Source organism: Phalacrocorax aristotelis, chromosome 8 (genome assembly GCF_949628215.1).
Source record: "Phalacrocorax aristotelis chromosome 8, bGulAri2.1, whole genome shotgun sequence".
In the NCBI taxonomy this organism is placed as follows: domain Eukaryota; kingdom Metazoa; phylum Chordata; class Aves; order Suliformes; family Phalacrocoracidae; genus Phalacrocorax; species Phalacrocorax aristotelis.
In genome coordinates this window covers 33,295,429-33,318,465 of record NC_134283.1, presented here as the reverse complement: position 1 = coordinate 33,318,465, position 23,037 = coordinate 33,295,429, and the positions used below count along the sequence as shown (strand labels likewise).

The following is a 23,037-nucleotide window of genomic DNA, read 5'->3' as shown; positions in this document are numbered from 1 at the left end:
TTTCAAAACATGAAGGGTCAACTACAGGGTGTCTGCTGAACACAGTGTGCTTGATACCACCTGTATGTTTTTTATGGTGCCGTTACTGATGGGAGTGGTCGTGGACTTGTGTTCCTGGGCAGAGCAGCAGTGTGACATATGCTGGCTTGTTCTGATGTTCTGTCAATGAGTGCATGAGCAGCCATACCTTTACAGAAGTCCCATAAAGCTTCTGACCAACAAAACAACCCCAAGAAATAAACAAACAAAAATCTCCAAGAAACAGCCGTCCTCAAGCCCCAATAACAAACCGCCAAAGCCGAATTCTTCCGCTGAATCAATACCATCCATTACGCTGGGGTGCTTGTCAACGTTTGGGTTGTTTTTTTCACAGCATGACATCAATGCCATTGCCATTTTGAGCTCTTCCAACATCACCTTTGGAAAGAGCAGAGATTCTGCTGGATCTGGTGTATGTGATATGGTCTGGGTTTTGCTTTTATTTTTATGGTGCTGTCATTGCTGGGAAGGGTCTCTGAAAGTCCAGTTGAGCCCCGAGGTGGGAAAGGAGGCTGTAGCTTTTCTGATGCAGAGGTGAAGGTGTCAGTGGCACTGAATAGGTCCTGGCCATGCCGTGATGTGAAAGGTGACCTTGAGCAGTGGGAAGACTTGTCTGAGGGAAGTGGAAGTCCTTGGGAAGACCATGGGCCACGTGGTGATAAAACAAGAATGGGAGACATTTGCTTGCCTTGAGACTGCATGTCTCAGTGGGGAATGGTGGTTGGCTAGAGGAAAGGATGAGGCAGGATGGGCACAGTGTGTGCTTTTGCAGGATCCTTTCCCAGGCTCCCAAGGGTGTGGAGTTGGAGGCCTTCCTGATCTTGAGATCATGTGTGGTATTGAAATGTCCACAATGTCTTTTGAGGTTAGGAGAATCAGGCACCAGAAAGGGTCCCTTGTGCTGCTGGCTGTCTCTGACGTAGGCAATGTGTTGATAAGCGGGGGTGAGCTGCAGGCTGCTGAATACTGTTTGATGAAGGTTTTCCCCTCTTCTTTTGAGAAAGGTGTTGTGGGTGTGTAGTGCTTCAATCTGCTGTCCTTGTATAGGTGTGGGCATCTATAGTAGCTTCCACCAACATTGGTTGGTGTTGCCGTGATGGTTCCTTGATCCTCCTTCAGGCAGGATTTGTAAGGGCACATGATGAAGTGGGTGTAATCTTTGTGCTCTTGATTTTGCCGACTAGTGCACTAGCAGAATCGGTGTCAGTAGAGATGGCATGTCCCCTTGTCATGATTCTCTCATTTGGTTACGTACACGTACACAACAAACCGTCCGGAGTAGACCAACCCCTTTTTCTGTACTAGAAATTCTCTCACCCAGTTAATATGGTGAGTGTGCTTGTGCTTTGGCATTTGGTGTGTTTCCATCCAGGAATGAAATCTATCACAGAGTCCTTAGGAACTGCAATATGCACCTCCATGTTGTTTCCATCTGAGAATGCTGAAAAGGCGAAAACATGCAGGCTTCAGGCACCTGGGAAGAGGCTGCCAGATGCTGTGTGGCTTTGCAGCCTTCCATATGTTCTTTGTGCAAATTGTGAGGGAAGTAGAGGACGTGCAAAGGTCTGGGTCATGCCAAGAGAGGGGTTTGGAGCTGGGCATGTTGTTGGAGTTGAGCAATGTCTGAGTGTTTTGGCAGTGATCCTGCGAGTGGTAGTGAGTAGGGCCTGGGCTTGTGTCACTGGGAGGATGACTTTGAGCAGAGAAGAGTCTTTCCTGGTGGAAATGGAGATGCTGGGTAGAACACGTTCTGTGTCATTGAGGAAAAACTGGAGAATGTGTGCTTGGGTGTGGGGATGCTGTTTCCTGTGGTGTGGGACAGAGGATGGCAGCAGAAAACCTTGAGAACATCCCTGGCACACAACGGTGGTTCCCCGGGAGAATTCAAGACCTCCAGAATTTCTGCAAATCCTTGCACCATGTTCTTCTCTTACTGCTTGTGCAGATAACTGCCTTGTGTGCCTTTAATCACTTGGTTTTGGTGTGGAATATTGTTGGTCAAAGAGAAGCTTCTTCAAATCTGGATCATGCTGCCAGCCATCTCTGAACCTTGCTTCGTCTTGTCTCTGCTCTTAGTGTTAGTCTTGCTAGGGAGAGCAAGAAGTGGTCTCTGCATTCAGGATGCTGACAAACCTTGTGTTTCAATAGAGTGCAATGGGGTCCTTAGATGCTCTTCTCTCCTCTCACCAAAACTGCCCACCCTTTTTGCTTTTTTTTCTCTCACATTGGCAATGTGTTGTTGGTAACAGTGGGTGAGATGCAGACCGCTGAACTTTGGCAGCTGTCAGGTGGCAGACGTTATGGGTGATTTCCCATCAGTGTGGAGGATGGCTTTTCTACTCTCCTCATCTAAGTTTCCCTTTGAGTGAATGTCCTTAGCTTTCAGGTGTCCTTCCTGCTTCCCCTTTGACAGAAGTGCCTAAGGGGCTCTGTGCAGGTTTTGCAGAACATGAGTCATTTTTTTTCTGTCCAGCCTCGCCAGAAATCTGTGATAATATTAAGGGAAATTGTCCTTTAAAACCAATTTTCCTGTGCTGAAAATATCTCCCTTCTGAAGAAGGAACCAGTGATGCTACAGGTAAGTCACTCACACCTGAGGTGGATACGTTTAAAGAGAAAAGTGTACTTCTGATCCTCTTCCTAACCAGTTGTGGCATCTTTATGTTGGATTGCGCGAACGTTGCCTGGATTGTAATGCCTGTAGGTTTGGACCAGAAACCACCACTGCCTGTTCTCGTTCCTTTCCTGCTGCTTGCAGGCACAACATGAGCGTGTGGCAACAAAGACTGAGGGAGGAGTGTCCCCAGTGCGTTTCTTTGGGTGGGTGTGCTGGGCACCAAGGAGATGTTCTCAGTGAAAATGTCATGCTGCTACATTAGTGGCATGTGTTTGGCTGTGTGATGGGTGGGTTGCGATCACAAAGGAGAGGTATCCCCTGGGGGCTGAATGCGTTGTTTGAGCATTGCGTGTCTGCCTGAAAGGGAAGGGAAAATGAACTTGCCATTCCACGTGCAGGTGAAAATGCACCAGGAAGAATGGCTCTTCCTCAAGGTGTATGACGAGTGCTGAGGAGCTGTGGTTGCCCTGTGATTTTTCAGCCTTTGTGGAGGATTGTGGTGCAGGGCTGGGAGGGGTGTGAGCTCCAGAATGAGAGACTCTCCGGTGTTGTTTGGACTCTCTGGAGTGTGTTTGCACAGATGTCAAGTACCTGGGGCTTGGGCTTGTGTTTCAGTTCAAGCTGGCCAGCACTGTGAAGGACAACAAACAGGGCTTTTTAAAATATGTTAACAGCAAAAGGAGGATCAGAGACGACAACAGTCTGTGAGTTGATGAGGTTGGCCGCCTCGCAGAGAGGGATGTAGGCAAAGCAAAGATGTTTAATGTTTTGTTTGCCTGTGTCTTTAACACCGATGATGGGGCCTGGGACCCCCAGAGGCCTGTGTTGGAAGAGCGTGTCTAGGGGATTGCAACGAGGAAGGCCAAGGCCCACTTGGAACTCAATCTGGCAAGGGATGTCAAGGATAACAAGAAGGGCTTCTTCAAATACATCGGTAGGAAAAGAAAGACTGGGGAAACTGTGGGTCCGCTGCTGAAAGAGGTGGGTGCCCTGGTGATGCAGGATGCATCATGCCGAAGGCAGAGTTACTGAATGCCTTCTTTGCTTCAGCCTTTACTGCTAAGGCTGCCCCTCAGGCATCCCAGCCCCAGAGGTGAGTGAGAAAATCTGGAGAAAGGAAGGCTTCCCCTTGGTTGAGGAGGGTTGGGTTACAGATCGTTTAGGCACTGGATCCGCACAAATGATAGAATCATAGGATGGTTTAGGTTGGAAGGGACGTTTAGAGGTCATCTAGTCCAACCCCGCCTGCAGTGAGCAGGGATATCTTCAGCTAGATCAGGGTGCTGAGAGCCCTGTCCAACCTGACCTTGAGTGTTTCTAGGGATGGGGCCTTCACAGCCTCTCTGGGCAACCCATTCCAGTGTTTCACCAGCCTCAATGTAAAAATTTTTTTCCGAATATCCAGTCTAAATCTACCTTCCTTTAGTTTAAAGCCATTACCCCTTGTCCCGTCACAATAGGCCTTGCTAAAGAGATTGCCCCCATCTTTCCTGTAGCCCCCCTCTAAGTACTGAAAGGCCACTATAACGGCTCCCTGCAGCCTTCTCTTCTCCAGGCTGAACAACTCCAACTCTCTGAGCCTGTCCACAGAAGAGAGGTGCTCCAGCCCTCGAATCATTTTTGTGTCCCTCCTCTGCACCCGCTCCAACAGTTCCATGTCCTTCTTGTGCTGAGGGCTCTTGACCTGGACACAGTACTCCAGGTGTGGTCTCATCAGAGTGGAGTAGAGGGGCAGAATCACCTCCCTCGACCTGCTGGCCATGCTTCTTTTGATGCAGCCCAGGGTACGGTTGGCTTTCTGGGCTGCAAGTGCACATTGTTGGCTCATTGTCCAGCTTTTTGTTTACCAGTACCCCCAAGTCCTTCTCCTCAGGGCTGCTCTCAGTCCCTTTGTCCCCCAGCCTGTATTGCTCTCAGGGGTCGCCCTGACCCAGGTGCAGGCCTTGCACTTGGCCTTGTTGAACCACATGAGTTTCTCACAGGCCCACCTCTCCAGCTTGTCTAGGTCTCTTTGGAGAGAAATCCATGGGCCCCGATGGGATGCACAGATGAGTGCAGGGGGAGCTGGCAGCTGCTGTTGCTAAGCCACTCTCCATCACCCGTGAAAGGTCATGGAGAACAGGAGAGGTTCCTGAGGACTGGAGGGTAGCCCATGTCACTGGAGTCTTCAAAAAGGTCAGGAAGGAGGACCCAGGAACCTATAGGCCAGTCAGCCTCCCCTCCATCATGGAGAGGAAAAGAAGGTTATCAGGAGTTGTCAACATGGATTCACCAAGGGGAGATCATGCTTGATGAGCCTGAGAGCCTTCTATGATGGCATGACTGGCCAGGTAGATGAAGGGAGAGCGATGGCTGTTGTTTACCTCGACTTCAGCAAGGCTTTTGGCACTGTCTCCCATAGCATCCTCATCGGTAAGCTTAGGAAGTGTGGGTTAGGTGAGTGCACAGTGAGGTGGATTGAGAACTGTCTGAATGGCAGAACTCAGAGGGTTGTGATCAACAGCGCAGTCTGGTTGGAGCCCTGTAACTAGCGGTGTTCCCCAAGCACCTGTACCAGGTCCTGTCCTGTTCAACATATTCATCAGTGACCTAGATGAAGGGACAGAGTGTACCCTCGGCAAGTTTGCTGCTGATAAAAAAACTGGGAGGAGTGGCTGATACACCAGAAGGCTGTGCAGCCATTCAGTGAGATGTGAACAGGCTGGAGAGCTGGGCCAAGGGGAACCTCATGAAATTCAACAAGAGCAAGTGTAAGGTCCTGCACCTGGGGAGGAACAAAGACACGCACCAGCACCGGTTTGGTGTTGACCTCCTGGAAATCAGCTCTGCTGAGAAGAACCTGGGAGTGTTGATGGACAGCAAGTTGACCATGAGCCAGCTCTGTGCCCTTGTGGCCAAGAAGGCCAACAGCATGCTGGGGTGCATTAAAAGGAGTGTGGCCAGCAGGTCGAGGAAGGTTTTCCTCCCCTTCTACTCCACCCTAGTGAGGCCACATCTGGATTATTGCATCCATTTCTGGGCTCCCCAGATCAAGAAGGACAGGGAACTACTGGAGAGAGTCCAGCAGAGAGCTGCAAAGATGATCAGGGGACCAGAACACCTCTCTTGCAAGGAAAGGCTGAGAGACCTGGGTTTGTTCAGCCTGGAGAAGAGGAGACTGAGGGGGGGATCTTATACTGCTTAAAGAGTGCATGTCAAGAGGATGGGGCCAGAGTTTTTTAAGTGGAGCCCAACGACAGGACAAGGAGCAATGGGCACAAATTGGAACACAGGAAGTTTCACTTGCATATGACGAAAAACTTCTTTACTTTGAGGGTGACAGAGCAGTGGCACAGGCTGCCCAGAGAGGTTGTGGAGTCTCCTTCTCTGGCAATATTCCTAACCTGCCTGGACGCGATCTGTGCACCCTGCTCTAGGTATACCTGCTCAAGAGCGGGGTTGGATGAGATGATCTCCAGAGGTCCCTTCCAACTTCTACCATTCTGTCATTCTGTGTGATACTGTGATTATCAGGGTACACCAACACTATCTTGCAGAAGGAAGAATCAGAGAAGGGAAAGGAAAAGACAAAGAAGGAATCTGTGCAAGTAAAAAGGGAGGGAGGGAGGGAGGGAGGGAGGGAGGGAGGGAGGGAGGGAGGGAGGGAGGGAGGAAGAATAGAAGGGAAAGAAGGATGGATGGAGGGAAGGAATAGTTTATAGATGGCATTATCAGAAACGGTATTGGCCTCAGTAGAGATCGCTTGTCCCCTTTTGGTGCTTAACTCAGAGATGTGCATTTAGAGCCACATCCTTCAGCACAGGGCAGATCTGGTTTTCTATGGTACAAATTCTCCCTCACACTTGGTATCAAGAGTGTTGTTGCATTTCTGCATTTGGTGTGGTTTATTCAAAGCATAAAATCCATGTGACTTGTATTCCAAGCTGTCACAGCTCTAATCACAGAATCCTTAAGAACTCTAATGTTTGGCTCTGTGGTGTTTCCATCTGAGATTGCTGAAAAGGCACAAAACATTCCGGGTGAAGGTCAGGCATCTGGGAAGAGCCTGCCAGAGAGTGAGCAGCTTTGCATCCCTCCCTGTGTTCTTTGTGCCAATCATGAGGGAAGGTGAGGACGTGCAAAGGCCTGTGTCATGCCCAGCGTGGGTTTTATTGCTGGGCCATGCTGTTGTGGTGGAGCAGTGTCTGGGAACTGTAGCAGCGATCTTCTGAGTGGGCACGGAATAGGGCTTAGGTCATCCGTCATGGGGAGGGTGACGCTGAGCGTGGAAGAGCCTTGCGTGAGGAAATGAAGATGCTGTGTAGAACACAGAGTGTGTCATCGGTGAAGAACTGGAGAATGTGTGCTTAGCTGGAGACCTCATTTTACAGGGCTTGGGATAGAGGATTCCAGTAGAAAACCTTGGGCAGATGCACGGTGGTTGTTTCCTGGGATCCTCTCAGGACCTCCAGAAGTACTGCATATCCTCACGCCTTGGTGTTCTCCATGCAATTCCTGCCAGATGTGAAGACATGCGTTGTAGGCACCTTTGATCATTTGTTTTTCACATGGAATGGTGTTGATCAAGCAGAAGGTTTTCCAAATTTTGATCACATTTGGCCACCCTTCTCTGAACATCTGCTTGGTTACTTCTCTGCTCTTAGTCTTTGTAGGGAGTAGAAAAGTGCTCTCCATATTCAGCAAAGTTGGCAGACCCCGTGTTTCATTGAATGGAATGGGATGTTTTGGTTTTCTCTCTCCTTTTACCAAACACTTCCTTTTTTATTTTTTATTTTTTTTTTTTTTGTCCTTCTCTCACGTTGGCAATGTGTTGGTAACAGTGGTTGAGGTGCAGACTGCTGAATTTTGGCAGCTGTCGGGAGGTAGCAGAGCTTCAGTCGGTTGGCGATCGGTGTGGGGGATGGCTTTTCCATTGTCCTGAGCTGATGTTGATGTTGAGAGAATGTCATTAGGTTTCAGGTCTCCCTCCTTGTTGCCCTGCGATACAAGTGCATAAGGGAGCAATGCAGAGTGTCCAGTGATTTATAACCCAGTGGTTTATAATGCAGTGATGCTACAGGTAAGTCACTCACACCTAAAGAGGATGTGTTTGAGAGAGAGATGCACTGTTGTTCCTGTTCAGTTGTGGTATCTTCATCTTGGGTTGACTGAGCGTTGAGTGGACTGAAAGCCAGACTCGGTGATCCTTACGGGTCCCTTCCAACTTGAAATATTCTATGACTGGACCAGCAAAGCCCCACTCTCTGCTCTCATTCCTTTCGTGCTGCTTCCAGGCACCGTGTGAGGAAGTGGCAGCAAGGACGGATGGAGGAGGGACCCTAATGCGTTTCTCAGAGTGGATGTGTTGGATATGGAGGGGATGTTCTGAGTGATAATGCCACGGTGTTACGTTGGTGTGTTTTGAGGTGTGGCTCATGCTAATGAATGAGAAGTGTTCTGTGGGGACTGATGCCCCATGGTATGGAGGTTGTTGCTGTGTAGTTCTGGCAGAGCATGCCTGCCTGAAAGGAGAAGCAAGAGCTTGACATTCATCATGCAGGTGAAAAAGGAGGCCGGAAGAGCAGCTCTTCATCGAGGTAGATGAAGAGTGCGTGGGAGGTGTGGTTGCCCTGTGTTCTTTGAGCCTTCTTGGGGGACTGGTGTGCTGGATTGTGATGGGTTGGAGTTCCAGAGTGAAAGACTCCCCTGGGTTGTTTGGACTCATTGGAACCTTTTTTGCGCAGATGTCCAAGTACCTGGAGCTTGGCTTGTGCTTCAGAGCGAGGTGGATTCTGCTCTTGAGAGGACAGAGGCTGAAGAGTGTGGTCTTCCTTCCACAAGTGGAGGTGAAGGTGCACTCTGTCTGTCTTGCGTAGATGGGAGGAAAGCAGGAAGGTTGTTCCCCATCTGCATGGTTGGAGGGCAACAGGAAAGATGAACGAGAGGTCTTGCCAAAGGGCACGTTTGTGCTTCATGTTGAGCATGGTGTAGACATGTAGAAAATGGAAAAGGAAGAGATAAGGATGGAAGTAGGAGACAAGGGGAGGCAAGGGTAGGGCAGGTTGGGGCAAAAAAGAAGGGAGAGAAGGAAAAGATGGAGGAAAGAGGAAAAAGATGAAAGGAAGAGAAAGGAAGAGAGGAAGAATTAAGAAGGAGGAGAAAAAGAAGGAGGAAGGAAGAAAGAAGGAAAGAAGGAAATGGAAACAGGACTGTATGTAAAGAAAAAGGAAGGAAGGAAGGGAGGAAGGAAGAATAAAAGAATGAAGAAATGAAAGAGAAGGGAAGATGGGGAAAAGGACTGTATGCAAATGAAAAAGCAAGGAAGGAGGAAAGAGAGACGGAAGGAAGGAAGTGGAAAAAAAGGAAGGAAGAGATGATAGAGGAGATTACCAGGATGCACTGATGTTATGTCTACGTGCTGACTGGAGCTGAGAATCTCGGCTTCCTTGTTACTCAGGGACGCTGTGCCAGGCTTGATGTAAAGTGGTGAGGAAGAGGAAAGAGCTGTTGCCATAGAGCAAGTCTGTGCTGCATGGCGAACGTGGTGTAGTCGTGTACAAAATGTGTTGGTACGGGAGACAAAGAAGAGGCAAAAAGGCAGGAAGGGAAGAGGAGGAAAGGGCTGGGAAGAGAGGAGAAGTACAAAGAGGAGAAAGGAGAGGAGGAAGAAACAACAGAGAAGGAAAAGCAAACCAGAACAAAGCAAGCAATAGAGAGAACTAAGATAAAATAATAAATTAAAATTGCATGATAAATGCATGATAAACTAGGATGCACATCTTCTATCACTGTACACGGAAAGATGGTGAGAGGAAGAAATGAAGAAAGATGGAGAAAGACAGGAAGAAAGAAGCAATTATGGAAGGAAGGAAGGAAGGAAGGAAGGAAGGAAGGAAGGAAGGAAGGAAGGAAGGAAGGAAGATGACAAAGAGAGGAAAAAAAGGAAGAGACCATAGAGGAGAGTACCAGGGTGCACCAACTCTGTCTTGCAGAAGGAAGACTCAGAGAATGAAAGGAAAAAGGCAAGGAAGGAATCTGTGAAAATTAAAAGGAAGGAAAGAGGGAAGAAAAAGAATAGGAAGGAAGGACGGAAGGAAGGAAGGAAGGAAGCGATGGTAGATTACCAGCACGCAGCGACCTTAGCTCTAGCCGCTGAACAGACCTGGTCCCGACAGCCGCCCCCTTGGTTAGAGTACGGCACTCTGGAGGTGATGCCCCGTAATTATCGGTGATGGCTCCGTCTTTGCCGGCCTCCGCCGCGGCGCCGGAGGCGACTGGTGAGCTGCGAGCAGGGGTAAAGAAGAGAGAAGGATGGCAAGAGAGGGGAAAGGTGAGAAGAGATTGGGGCACGGCAGGGCAAGAACGAAAAGGGGAATCAAGAGAGGAAAGAGAAGTCGAAGTGTTGTGAAAGGGAAAGAGAAAGAACGAGAAAAACAAAGAACGATAACTGGAGGGAAAGAAGGCGAGAAGAAGAACGAGAAAGGAAGAAGGGACAAAAATAATCCACACAACGAAGAAGCAAGTCAGCATGGAAGAAGAAATAAAAGAAGAAAGAAGGAGAGAAAGAAAATAGAAGAAAAGTCAAGAGGAGGAAGGAAGAACAGCCGGCAGCGGAGGTGCCGAGCGCGGGTGCGGAGGCGCGGGCGAGCGTGGGGAGCGTGTGAGGCGGCGGAGCAGCACACGGTGTCGCTGCAGGCTCAGAAACGGCGGCGGAGCGGCGAGGCGGCTCCGCCCCGGTGCGGCGGAGAGCCCGGCTGTGAGCGCGGGGGGGCGGCGCGGGGCGGGCAGGAGAGCCGGCGCGTCCGTGCGGCGGCGGGGAGCCGTGCGGGGCCCGGGCGGGTGGAGGCGGCGGCGGCGGCGGCGGCGATGGGCGTGTGGTGGGGGCCCGTGGTGCGTGTGCTGGTGCTGCAGGCGGCCTGGGCGCTGGTCGGCGGGCAGGTGCGCTACTCGGTGCCGGAGGAAGCCAAGGCCGGGACGGTGGTGGGGCGTCTGGCGCAGGACCTGGGCCTGGAGGCGGTGGATCCGGAGGCGCGGCGGCTGCGGCTGGTGGCGCAGGGTCGGCGGGCGAGCGTGGAGGTGAGCGGGGCGAGCGGGGCGCTGGTGGTGAGCTCGCGGCTGGACCGGGAGGAGCTGTGCGGGAAGAGCGCGCCGTGCGCCCTGCGCCTGGAGGTGCTGGTGGAGCGGCCGCTGCGCGTCTTCCACGTGGAGCTGGAGGTGACCGACATCAACGACAACGCCCCGCTCTTCCCCGCCGCCCGGAAAAACCTCAGCATCGCGGAACTGTCGCTGCCGGGGTCTCGGTTCCCGCTGGAGGGCGCGTCGGATGCAGATATCGGAGCCAACGCGCAGCTCTCCTACACACTCAGCCCCAGCGAGCACTTTAACCTCGATGTTAAATCTGCTGATGTAAAGAGGAATTCAGTTTTTCTGGTGCTCGCGAAACCGCTGGACCGGGAGACGGTGGCTGTGCACCGGTTGGTGGTGACGGCGAGTGACGGGGGCCGGCCGCCGCTGACGGGCACGATGGAGGTGGTGATCTCGGTGCTGGACGCGAACGACAACGCGCCCCAGTTCAACCAGTCGGTGTATAAAGTGCAGCTGCCGGAGAGCGCTGCAGAGGGGACGCTGGTGGCTCGGGTGAACGCCACGGATCCGGACGTGGGAAGCAATGCGGACGTGATATTCTCTGCCAGCAATATATTTCCTCCAGGGCGCTTAAACCTTTTCAGTTTAAATCCGAGGACAGGCGAGATCCGGCTCACGGGAGCCCTGGACTATGAAGACGTCCGTTCATACGAGATACAGATCGAAGCGACAGATGAGGGGACGCCCCCGCTGTCGGGTCACTGTAGCGTGGAGCTGGAGTTGCTGGACGTGAACGACAACGCGCCGGAGGTGTGGGTGACGTCGCTGTCGGTGCCGGTGCCGGAGGACGCGGCGGTGGGGACGGTGGTGGCGCTGCTGAGCGTGTCGGACCGGGACTCGGGGGCGAACGGTCGGGTGCGCTGCGCGGCGTGGCCGCCGTCGCCGTTCGGGCTGGTGGCGACGTTCGCGGGCTCGTACTCGCTGGTGCTGCGGGAGTCGCTGGACCGGGAGCGGGTGGCGGAGTACGAGGTGGAGGTGCGGGCGGAGGACGGCGGGGCGCCGCCGCTGCGCGCCAGCCGCGCGGTGCGGGTGCCGGTGTCGGACGTGAACGACAACGCGCCGGCGTTCGCGCAGGCCGTGTACACGGTGCTGGCGCGGGAGAACAACGCGGCGGGCGCGGAGCTGGCGCGGCTGTGGGCGCGGGACCCGGACGAGGCGGGCAACGGGCGCGTGAGCTACTCGGTGGCGGAGGGCGGCGGCGGGGGCGCGGCGGCGGTGGTCGGGGGGTGGCGCCCGGCGTCGAGCTACGTGTCGGTGGACGCGGAGAGCGGGCGGCTGTGGGCGCTGCAGCCGTTGGACTACGAGGAGGTGCAGGTGCTGCAGTTCGAGGTGCGGGCGGTGGACGCGGGGGAGCCGCCGCTGTGCGGCAACGCCACGGTGCAGGTCTTCGTGGTGGACGAGAACGACAACGCGCCGGCGCTGCTGCCGGCGGCGGGCGGCGGGCCGTGGGCCGGGGCGTCGGGCGAGGCGGCGGCGTCGGGGCCGGGCTCGGGGGCGTTGTGGGCGTGGGCGGCGTGGGGGGCGCCGGCGGGGCAGGTGGTGGCGAAGATCCGCGCGGTGGACGCGGACTCGGGCTACAACGCGTGGCTGCGCTACGAGCTGTGGGAGCCGCGGGAGAAGGGCCCGTTCCGCGTGGGGCTGTACAGCGGCGAGGTGAGCACGGCGCGGGCGCTGGAGGAGGCGGACGGCCCGCGGCAGAGGCTGGTGATCGTGGTGCGGGACCACGGGGAGCCGGCGCGCTCGGCCACGGCCACGCTGAGCGTGTCGCTGGTGGAGGGCGCCGAGGCGGCGCTGGCGGCCGCGGGCTCGTCCTCGTCCTCGTCCTCGTCGTCCCCGTCCTCGTCGGGGGCGGGGCTGCGGCCGGCGGCGGGCGCGGAGGGCGGCGCGGCGGCGGCGGCGGCGGCGGCGACGACGAACGTGTGGCTGGTGGTGGCCATCTGCGCGGTGTCGAGCCTGTTCCTGCTGGCGGTGGTGCTGTACGGGGCGTCGCGGTGGGCGCCGCGGGCGGCCGTGCTGTCGGGGCCCGGGCCGGCGACGCTGGTGTGCGCCAGCGAAGTGGGGAGCTGGTCGTACTCGCAGCGCCAGAGCCGGAGCCTGTGCGTGGCGGACGGCGCGGGCAAGAGCGACCTGATGGTTTTCAGCCCCAACTTCCCGCCGCCGGCCGGTCCCGCGGCGAAGGAGACGCAGCCGGAGCCGCCCGCTCTCCTGGACACGGTCAGTGGCCCTGCCTTTCTCGCCTCTCGCCCCTTCCCCCTTTTTGCTAGTCTCGCCCGAGTCGCCGTTCTCGCCCGCCGCCTGGGCAGGCGGTGGTGGGAGCCGGGCTCAGCCCCGGGGCCTGCGGGCGGTGGGTGCTGGTCGGGTGCTTAGGGCTGTTAACGGGACCTTTGCACCTGCCTTCACGTCCTTGGCGGGGCCCCTCTGCTATTGCTTTGCGGGGAAAAGGAAAGGCATTTCCCCGCCCAGCAGCAGTTACCTGTTTACTGTTCTGGGTGGGAGTTGTTCTCCCGTGGAATAAAGTCACTGCCGACTGTGATGAGAGGGGCTAGGACATGGGCTTTGCGGATGCTCTTGCTTGCTGCTGTGTAGCATTTCCACCCGAGCTTGCTGAAGGGGTGCAAAACAGGCAGGCTGTGGTGGTGACAGTCCCCCAGGCACTATTTGCTGCTTCAACACCGTTGCTGACTGCAGATCACGCTGGTATCAGTATTTTCAAAACCAAACAAAAAAATCAGCTCCAAATTTTCCTATAGATTAGTTACCATCCATAACAGTGCTGTGCTCGTCAGCATTTGGGTTGCTCTCTCACAGAAGGAAATCGATGCCCGTTGCCACTAGAGCTATCCTGCCACCACCTCTGCCAATAGCTGTGTGATGTTTCAGAGGAGGAGCAGAGCTCACCAGTGTATAACATTTCCATCCCAGATAACGGAAGCATTTCAAAACATGAAGGGTCAACTACAGGGTGTCTGCTGAACACAGTGTGCTTGATACCACCTGTATGTTTTTTATGGTGCCGTTACTGATGGGAGTGGTCGTGGACTTGTGTTCCTGGGCAGAGCAGCAGTGTGACATATGCTGGCTTGTTATGATGTTCTATCAATGAGTGCATGAGCAGCCACACCTTTACAGAAGTCCTAGAAGGCTTCTGTCCAACAAAACAAAAAAAAAATCTGTAAAGACCCGCCGTACCCAAGCCCCAATAACAAACCGCCAAAGCCAAATTCTTCCGCTGAATCAATACCATCCATTACGCTGGGGTGCTTGTCAACGTTTGGGTTGTTTTTTTCACAGCATGACATCAATGCCATTGCCATTTTGAGCTCTTCCAACATCACCTTTGGAAAGAGCAGAGATTCTGCTGGATCTGGTGTATGTGATACGATCTGTATGTATATTTTTATGGTGCTGTCATTGTTGGGAAGGGCCTCTGAAAGTCCAGTTGAGCCCCAAGGTGGGAAAGGAGGCTGTGGCTTTTCTGTTGCAGAGGTGAAAGTGTCAGTGGCACTGAATAGGTTCTGGCCATGCCGTGATGTGAAAGGTGACCTTGAGCAGTGGGAAGACTTGTCTGAGGGAAGTGGAAGTCCTTGGGAAGACCATGGGCCATTTGGAGATAAAACACAAATAGGAGACATTTGCTTGCCTTGAGACCGCACGTCTCAGGGTGGGGAATGGAGGTTTGCTGGGGGAAAGGATGAGGCAGGATGGGCGCAGTGTGTGCTTTTGCAGGATCCTTTCCCAGGCTCCCAAAGGTCTGGAATTGGAGGCCTTCCTGATCTTGAGATCATGTGTGGTATTGAAATGTCCACAATGTCTTTTGAGGTTAGGAGAATCAGGCACCAGAAAGGGTCCCTTGTGCTGCTGGCTGTCTGACGTAGGCAATGTGTTGATAAGCGGGGGTGAGCTGCAGGCTGCTGAATACTGTTTGATGAAGGTTTTCCCCTCTTCTTTTGAGAAAGGTGTTGTGGGTGTGTAGTGCTTCAATGCACTGTCCTTGTATAGGTGTGGGCATCTATAGTAGCTTCCACCAACATTAGTTGATGTTGCCGTGATGGTTCCTTGATCCTCCTTCAGGCAGGATTTGTAAGGGCACATGATGAAGTGGGTGTAATCTTTGTGCTCTTGATTTTGCCGACTAGTGCACTAGCAGAGTCGGTGTCAGTAGAGATGGCATGTCCCCTTGTCACGATTCTCTCATTTGGTTACATGCACGTACACAACAAACCATCCGGAGTAAACCAACCCCTTTTTCTGTACTAGAAATTCTCTCACCCAGTTAATACGGTGAGTGTGCTTGTGCTTTGGCATTTGGTGTGCTTCCGTCCAAGAATGAAATCTGTGCAGAGTGGCATCTGAGCTATAATCACAGCTTCAATCACAGAGTCCTTAAGAATGCCATTTCCAATGGTGTGGGATAGAGGATGCCATCAAAAAACCCTGAGAACAGCCCTGGCGCACGGTAGTGCTTTCCTGTATCCTTCCAGGACCTCCAGAAATCCTGAATATCGTCGCCCCGTGATGTTCTCCATGGTATTGCTGCTTGTGAAGGTAACTGCCATATGTGCCTTTAATCACTTGGTTTTATTGTGGAATGTTGTTGGTCAAACAGAAGCTTTTTGAAATTTGGATCATGCTGCCGGCCATCTCTGAACCTTGCTTGGTCTTGTCTCCGCTCGTAGTCTTGCTGGGAGGGCAAGAAGTGGTCTCTGCATTCAGGATGTTGACAGGCCTTGAGTTTCAACAGAGTGAAATGGGATCCTTTGGTTTTCTTGTCTCCTCTCACTAAACCGCCCACCCTTTTGTGTTTTTTTTTCCCCCTCTCACATTGGCAATATGTTGGTAACAGTGGGTGAGATGCAGACTGCTGGATTTAGGCAGCTGTCAGTTTGCCAATGTTTGGATGTTTTCCAGTCAGTGTAGGGGGATGGCTTTTCCACTCTCCTGATCTAAGTTTGCCTTTGAGAGAATGTCCTTTGCTTTCAGGTGTTCTTCCTGCTTCCCCTGTGATAGAAGTACATAAGGGACTCTGCGCAGGTTTTGCAGAACATGAGTCCTTTTATTCTGTCCATCATCCCCATAAATCTGTGATAATGTTAAGGGAAAATGTCCTTTAAAACCAATTCTCCTATCCTGAAGATATTTCCTTTCTGAAGAAGCAACAGGTAAGTAACTCACACCTGAGGTGGATGTGGTGTTTTGAGAGACAGGTGTACTTTTGCTCCTATTCAGTTGTGGCATCTTTATGTTGGATTGCCTGAATGTTGCCTGGACTGTAATGGCTGTAGTCATTCTGCATTTTGTTGTACCACCAGAGTCATTAAGAACGTAGGGAAGGTGTTGTGGACTTCTCCTATGTTAATTTCCCAATAATGATGTTACTCTACTTAGCAGCATAAAGTATTCAGGCAGAAGACTTTGACCCCAGGTAAGTGTTCGAAATGGGATTTTTGTTTTTCTGCCCCACCCCCGCCCCCGTTCCCGAGGTTGTCAGTTTGCGTTCTGAACCAGAGAGTAGTGTGAAAAACGCTGGCCTCTTTTGATGTTCTTTCGGAATTTGTATCAACAGCCACATCATTACAGAAGTCCTGGAAATCACTTTTTTTGAGAAGAATAAAAAAAAAAAGAACGCAAAACACAAAAGCAAACCAACCCAAAGAAAGAATGCAAACCCAAAGATCTACCCCTACCCAACAAGACCAAAAGCAAGTGCTCCCCCACAGTTGATATCATCTGTTATGCTGTGGTCCTCAACATTTTGGTTTTCTCTCAGAGGATGAAACCAATGGCATTGCTATTTAGAGCTGTCACAACATCACCTTTAGGAAGAGTATTGCTGCCAGGTCTGCCACATTTCCATCCGAGATAGCTGAAACCTTGCAAAACATGAAGGGTCATCAGCAGATAGTCTGCTGCCACTGTGCCTATGATACCTTTGTTTTGTTTTGTTTTTTCTGGCGGTCTCATTGCTGGGAAGTGCCTGAAAAATCTGGAGTGAGCCCTGAGGTGGGAAAGGAGGCTGTGGGATGTCACAGAGGTGAATGTAACAGTGACACTGAGTAGGTTTGGCCATGTCCTGATGTGAAGGATGACCTTGAGCAGTGAGAAGACTTATCTGAGGGAACTGGAAATCCTTGGAAAGACCATGGGCCACGTGGCGATAAAACAAGAATGGGAGACATTTGCTTGCCTTGAGACTGCATGTCTCAGAGTGGGGCATGAAGGTTGGCTAGAGGAAAGGATGAGGCATGATGGGAACGGAGTGTTCCTGCCCAGGATTCTTTCCCAGGCTCCAAGATGTCTGGAACTGGAGGCCTTCCCGATAATGGTATCGTGTGTGGTATGGAAATGTCCACAATATTGTAGGAATGCCTCCCACCAGAGATTCCCTTGTGTGGCTGCCTGCCTGATGTAGGCAGCGTGTTGATAAGAGGGGGTGAGCTGCAGGCTGCTGAATGCTGTCTGATGAACTTTCTTGCTCCTGTTTTGGAAAGGTGTTGTGGGAGGGTAGTGCTTCAGTCTGCTGTCCTCGTGTAGTGGTGGGCTTCCACCGCTGCTGATGCTGCCATGACCATAACATCATAGCATCATAGAATGGTTTGGGTTGGAAGGGGCCTTAAAGATCATCTACTTTCACCTGCCCTGCCATGGCCGGAGGTACCTTCCACTAGATCCGGTTGCTCAAAGCCCCATGCTACCTGGCCTTGACGACTTCCAAGGAGGGGGCATCCGGAACGTCTCTGGGCAACCTGTTCCAGTGTCTCACCACCCTCACAGTAGAGAATTTCTTCCTAATATCTAATCTAAAACTACCCTCTTTCATTTAGAAACCATTATGCCTCATCGTATCACTACACTGCCTGATAAGGAATCCCTCCCCATCTTTCCTGTAGGCACCCTTTAGGTAGTGGAAGGCTGCTGTAAGGTCTCCTCAGAGCCTTCTCTTCTCTAGGCTAAACAGCCTCAAGTGTCTCAGCCTGTCCTCATAGGGGAGTTGCTTCACCCTCTGATCACCTTTGTGGCCCTCCTCTGGACCTGCTTGAGGAAGCCCATGTTTGTCGTATGCTGCGTGCCCTAGAGCTGAACACGGTGCTCCAGGGGGTGTGTCACAAAGGGTGGACTAGGCTTTCTGGGCTGCGAGCGCACGTTGATGGCTCATACTGAGTTTCTCATCAACCAGTACCCTCAAGTCCATCTTCACAGGGTGCCTCTCAATATGCTTGTCACTCGGCCCATATCCATATTTGGGATTGCCCCGACCCAGGTGGAAGAACTTGCACTTGGCCTCGTTGAAGTTCATGAGGTTCTCACAGGCCCACCTCTGCAGCCTGTCAAGGTCCCTCCAGATGGCATTCCTTCCCTCCAGAGCATCAACCACACCAGTCAGCTTGGTGTCATCCACAGACTTGCTGAGGGCTCACGCAATCCCACTGTCCATGTCCCTGACAAAGAGGCTCAATAACAGTGCTCCCAATATGGGTCCCTAAGGCACACCACTCATCACGCTCTCCACCCAGACATCAAGCTGTTGACCGCAGCTCTTTGAGTGCAGCCATCCATCCAATTCCTTATCCACCAAATGGTCCACTCATCAAATCCATGTCTCTCCATTTTAGAGAGGAGGGTGTTGTGCAGGACAGTATCCAATGCTTTGCATGAGTCCAGGCAGATGATGTCAGTCATCTTCCCTTATGCGGCGATGCTGTAACCCCATCACAGAAGGCCCACCAAATTTGTCAGGCACAATTTGCTGTTAGTGAAGCCATGCTGGCTGTCACCAATCACCTCTCTGTTTTCCACGTGCCTTGGCATAGTTTCCAGGAGGATCTGCTCCATGATCTTGCCGGGCAGAGAGGTGAGACTGGCTGGCCTGTAATTCCCCGGGTGTTCCTTTTTTCCCTTTTTTAAAAGTGGGGTGATGTTTCCCCTTTTCCAGTTGCTGGGAACTTCACCAGTCTGCCAAGACTTCTCAGATATGATGGCTAGTGGCTTAGCAACTTTATCTGCCATTTCCCTCGGGACCCTCGGATGCATCTCATCAGGTCCCATGGAGTAGTGCACATTCAGGTTCCTTGGATGGTCTCCAACCTGATCTTCACCTGGAGTGGGCAGTGCTTCATTCTCCCATCTGAGGTTTGCCGTTCCAGTGTGAGTAGTTCTCCTGTAGAATAAAAGGAATGCCAGCTTTGCAGATGCTCTTGCTTCCTGGTGTGTAGCATTTCCACCTGAGACAGATGAAGAATGGCAAGACATGCAGGCTGTGGTGGTTGCCAGTGAAGGGTCATGACAAGGGTCTTTTCCAACCTGAATGATTCTATGACTGTATGATCATCTTTGGAAAAAGTATTGCACCCAGGTGTGCAAGATTGCCATCTGAGATTGGTGGAGCATTGCAAAACACAAAGGGTAAGCTGCAGAGAGGCTGCTGGACATTGTGTGTACGGTACAATCTGTATGTTTTCCTATGGTGCTCTCAACGAGGGGAGGGTCTGCAAATCCTGGACTGTAAGGACTGTGTGGTGTGTTGATGGAGGTGAATGTGGCAGCGGTACTGAGCTGGGTCCTGATGTGAAGGATGACCCTGAGCAGTGGGAAAACTTGTCTGAGGGAACTGGAAATCCTTGGGAAAACCATGAGCCATGTTGTGAGAAAACAAGAATCGGGAATGATGAGCTTGCCCTGAGAATGCATGTCTCAGAGTGGGGAATGGAGGTTGGTTAGAAGAAAGCATGAGGCATGATGGGCACAGAGTGTTCATTCACAGGATCCTTTTTTGGGCTCTCAGGTGTCTGGAGTTTGGAGGCGTTCTGGATCTTGAGCTAGGGTGTGGTATTGCAGTGTCCACAATGTCCTTTGAGGTTATGAAGATCTCCCACAGAGACAGTCATTTGTGCTGCTGCCTGATTGCCATATATACTGTGTTGGTAAGAGGAGGTGAGCTGCAGACCTCTGGATGCTGTCTGATGAAGGTTTTCCCACTTGTTTTAAGAAAGGTGTTGTGGGAGGGTAGTGCTTCAACCTGCTGTCCTTGTGTAGAGGTGGGCATCTACAGCAGCTTTCACATTGGTTGATGTTGCATGATGGTTCCTTGATCCTCCTCAGGCGGGATTTATAAGTGTGTGTGCTGAGGAGGTGGGTGTAATATGTGTGCTCTTGATTTCCCCTACTTCTGCACTTGCACGGTCGCTTCAGTAGAGGTGGTGCATCCCCCTCTCATGCTGAACTCACACATGTGCACGTACACACCAACTCCTTACAGCACGCCAGCTCTGGTTTCCTATGGTAGAAATTCTCCCATGCAGTTGATATGGTGAGTGCTCTTGCACTTCACCATTTGGTGTTGTTCACTTGAGGAGTAAAATCCATCCAGCTTGGGATCAGGATTCTGCAATTAGAGCAGTCATCTCTTTAAGAAGTCTAACGTTCAGCTCTGTGGTGTTTCCATCTGAGATTGCTGAAAAGGCACAAAACATTCCGGGTGAAGGTCAGGCATCTTGGGAAGAGCCTGCCAGAGAGTGAGCGGCTTTGCATCCCTCCCTGTGTTCTTTGTGCCAATCATGAGGGAAGGTGAGGACGTGCAAAGGCCTGTGTCATGCCCAGTGTGGGTTTTATTGCAGGGCCATGCTGTTGTGGTGGAGCAGTGTCTGGGTATGGCAGCAGTGATCTTCTGAGTGGACACGGAATAGGGCTTAGGTCATCCGTCATGGGGAGGGTGATGTTGAGCGGGGAAGAGCCTTGCATGAGGAAATGGAGATGCTGTGTAGAACACAGAGTGTGTCATTGGTGAGGAACTGGAGAATGTGTGCTTAGCTGGAGACCTCATTTTGCAGGGCTTGGGATAGAGGATTCTAGTAGAAAACTGTCCTGAGCTGATGTTGATGTGGAGTGAATGTCCTTAGTTTTCAGGTCTCCCTCCTTGTTGCCCTGCGATACAAGCGCGTAAGGGAGCAATGCAGAGTGTCCAGTGATTTATAACCCAGTGATTTATAATGCAGTGATGCTACAGGTAAGTCACTCACACCTAAAGAGGATGTGTTTGAGAGAGAGATGCATTGTTGTTCCTGTTTAGTTGTGGTATCTTCATCTTGGGTTGACTGAGCGTTGAGTGGACTGAAAGCCAGACTCGGTGATCCTTACGGGTCCCTTCCAACTTGAAATATTCTATGACTGGACCAGCAAAGCCCCACTCTCTGCTCTCATTCCTTTCGTGCTGCTTCCAGGCACCGTGTGAGGAAGTGGCAGCAAGGACGGATGGAGGAGGGACCCTAATGCATTTCTCAGAGTGGATGTGTTGGATATGGAGGGGATGTTCTGAGTGATAATGCCACGGTGTTACGTTGGTGTGTTTTGAGGTGTGGCTCATGCTAATGAATGAGAAGTGTTCTGTGGGGACTGATGCCCCATGGTATGGAGGTCGTTGCTGTGTAGTTCTGGCAGAGCATGCCTGCCTGAAAGGAGAAGCAAGAGCTTGACATTCATCATGCAGGTGCGCCTCTTGCATAGACTGGAGGAAAGCGGGAAGGTTGTTCCTTATCTGGAGAGGTGGAAGGCGGCAGGGAAGGGGGGTGAAAGCTCTTGCCAAAGCGCATGTCTGTGCTCCATGGCAGGAGTTATGTGATCGTTTAGAAAACATGATAGTTGAGAGGATAAATCAGAGGCAAAGAGACAAGAAGAAGCAGGGGCCATTACAGGATAGGGAAGAGAAGACGAGGAGACAGAGGGGAAAGAAGAGAATGAAGGAAGGAACAATGCAGAGAATGAAAAGCAAACAAGAATGAAGCAAGCAATAGAGAGATAAAAGAGAGAAAGGAAGAATGGTAATGGAGTTTACGAGCATGCACCAACGCTACCAGTGTATACAGAAAGGGAGTAAGGAAAGGAATGAGGAGACAGGAAGAGAAAGGAAAAGAGAAAGAAAGATGCTGGGAAGGTATGAAGCAGGGGAGTAATTATGGAAGGAAGGAAGATGGCAAAGAGGAGAAAGAATGAAAGCAACTGAAAAGGAGGTGGCCAGCACGCAGCGACCTTAGCTCTAGCCGCTGAACAGACCTGGTCCCGACAGCCGCCCCCATGGTTAGAGTACGGCGCTCTGGAGGTGATGTCCCGTAATTATCGGTGATGGTTCCGTCTTTGCTGGCCTCCGCCGCGGCGCCGGAGGCGACTGGTGAGCTGCGAGCGGGTGTAAAGAAGAGAGAAGGATGGCAAGAGAAGGGAAAAGTGAGAAAAGATTGGGGCACGGCAGGGCAAGAACGAAAAGGGTTAAGGAAGAGAAGAAAGAAAAAGAGAGACAAGAATGAAGAAAAGAAAAATACGTGGAAAGAAATGAAGAAGAAGATAAACGAACCAAAAGAGATACTTAAAAAAAAGAAAGAAGGAAAAAAGAAGGTGAACAGAAGGAGGCAGGAGAAATGAAGCAAGGCGAATTAAAAAAAAATCGAGAAGGGGAAGGAAGGAGGTGCAGACAGAAGGAAGGACGACAGCAGAGGTGACCAGCGTGGGTTTGGAGGCGTAGGCGACCGTGAAGAGCATGTATGCAGGCGGTTCTCCGCACCTTGCTCTAGGTGTACCAGCTCAAATATGGGGGTTGGACGAGATGATCTCCAGAGGTCCCATCCAACATCTACCATTCTGTGTGATTCTGTGTGATTCTGTGATTCTGTGGTTACCAGTGTGCACCAGCACTATCTTGCAGAAGGACGAATCAAAGAAGGAGAGGAAAAGGCAAGGAAGGAATCTGTGCAAGAGAGGAAAGAAGGAAGACAGAAAGACTAGAAGGGAAGGAGGGATGGATAGAAGGAAGAAGAGATGATAGATTACCAGAAACTCGCCGACATTGGGTCTAGCCGCTGAACAGAGCTGGTCCCAGCCACCGCTACACCGGGGGCAACTGGTGAGCTGCGAGCAGGGATAAAGAAGAGAGAAGGATGGCAAGAGAAGGGAAAGGTGAGTAAAGATTAGGGCACGGCAGGGCAAGAACGAAAAGGAGAATCAAGAGAGGAAAGAAGAAAGAGAAGGGGCAAAATGTTGGGAAAGAGAAGGAAGAGAGAAAACGAAGAATGAAGGAAAAAAGAAGGCGAAAAGAAGAACAGAAGAGAGAGAGGGGAAGAAGGAGAACGGAAGAAGGAATCCACACCAAAAAAACCAAGTCAGCATGGAAGAAGAAATAATGAGAGAAAGAAAGAGAGAAAGAAAATAGAGAGAAGAAAAGTCAAGAGGAGGAAGGAAGAACAGCCGGCAGCGGAGGTGTGACGAGCGCGGGTGCG

The 23,037-nt window shown here is 51.9% G+C and overlaps 1 protein-coding gene across 1 annotated transcript; it reads left to right on the top strand.

The window, feature by feature from the left end:
* The first annotated feature begins 9,501 nt into the window (after window positions 1-9,501).
* Window positions 9,502-14,137, top strand: LOC142061374 (protocadherin alpha-2-like). Its single transcript, XM_075102319.1, has one exon. It carries the CDS (start codon window positions 9,947-9,949, stop codon window positions 13,145-13,147), a length of 3,201 nt encoding a protein of 1,066 aa, XP_074958420.1. The 5' UTR covers window positions 9,502-9,946; the 3' UTR covers window positions 13,148-14,137.
* The last annotated feature ends 8,900 nt before the right edge of the window (window positions 14,138-23,037 follow it).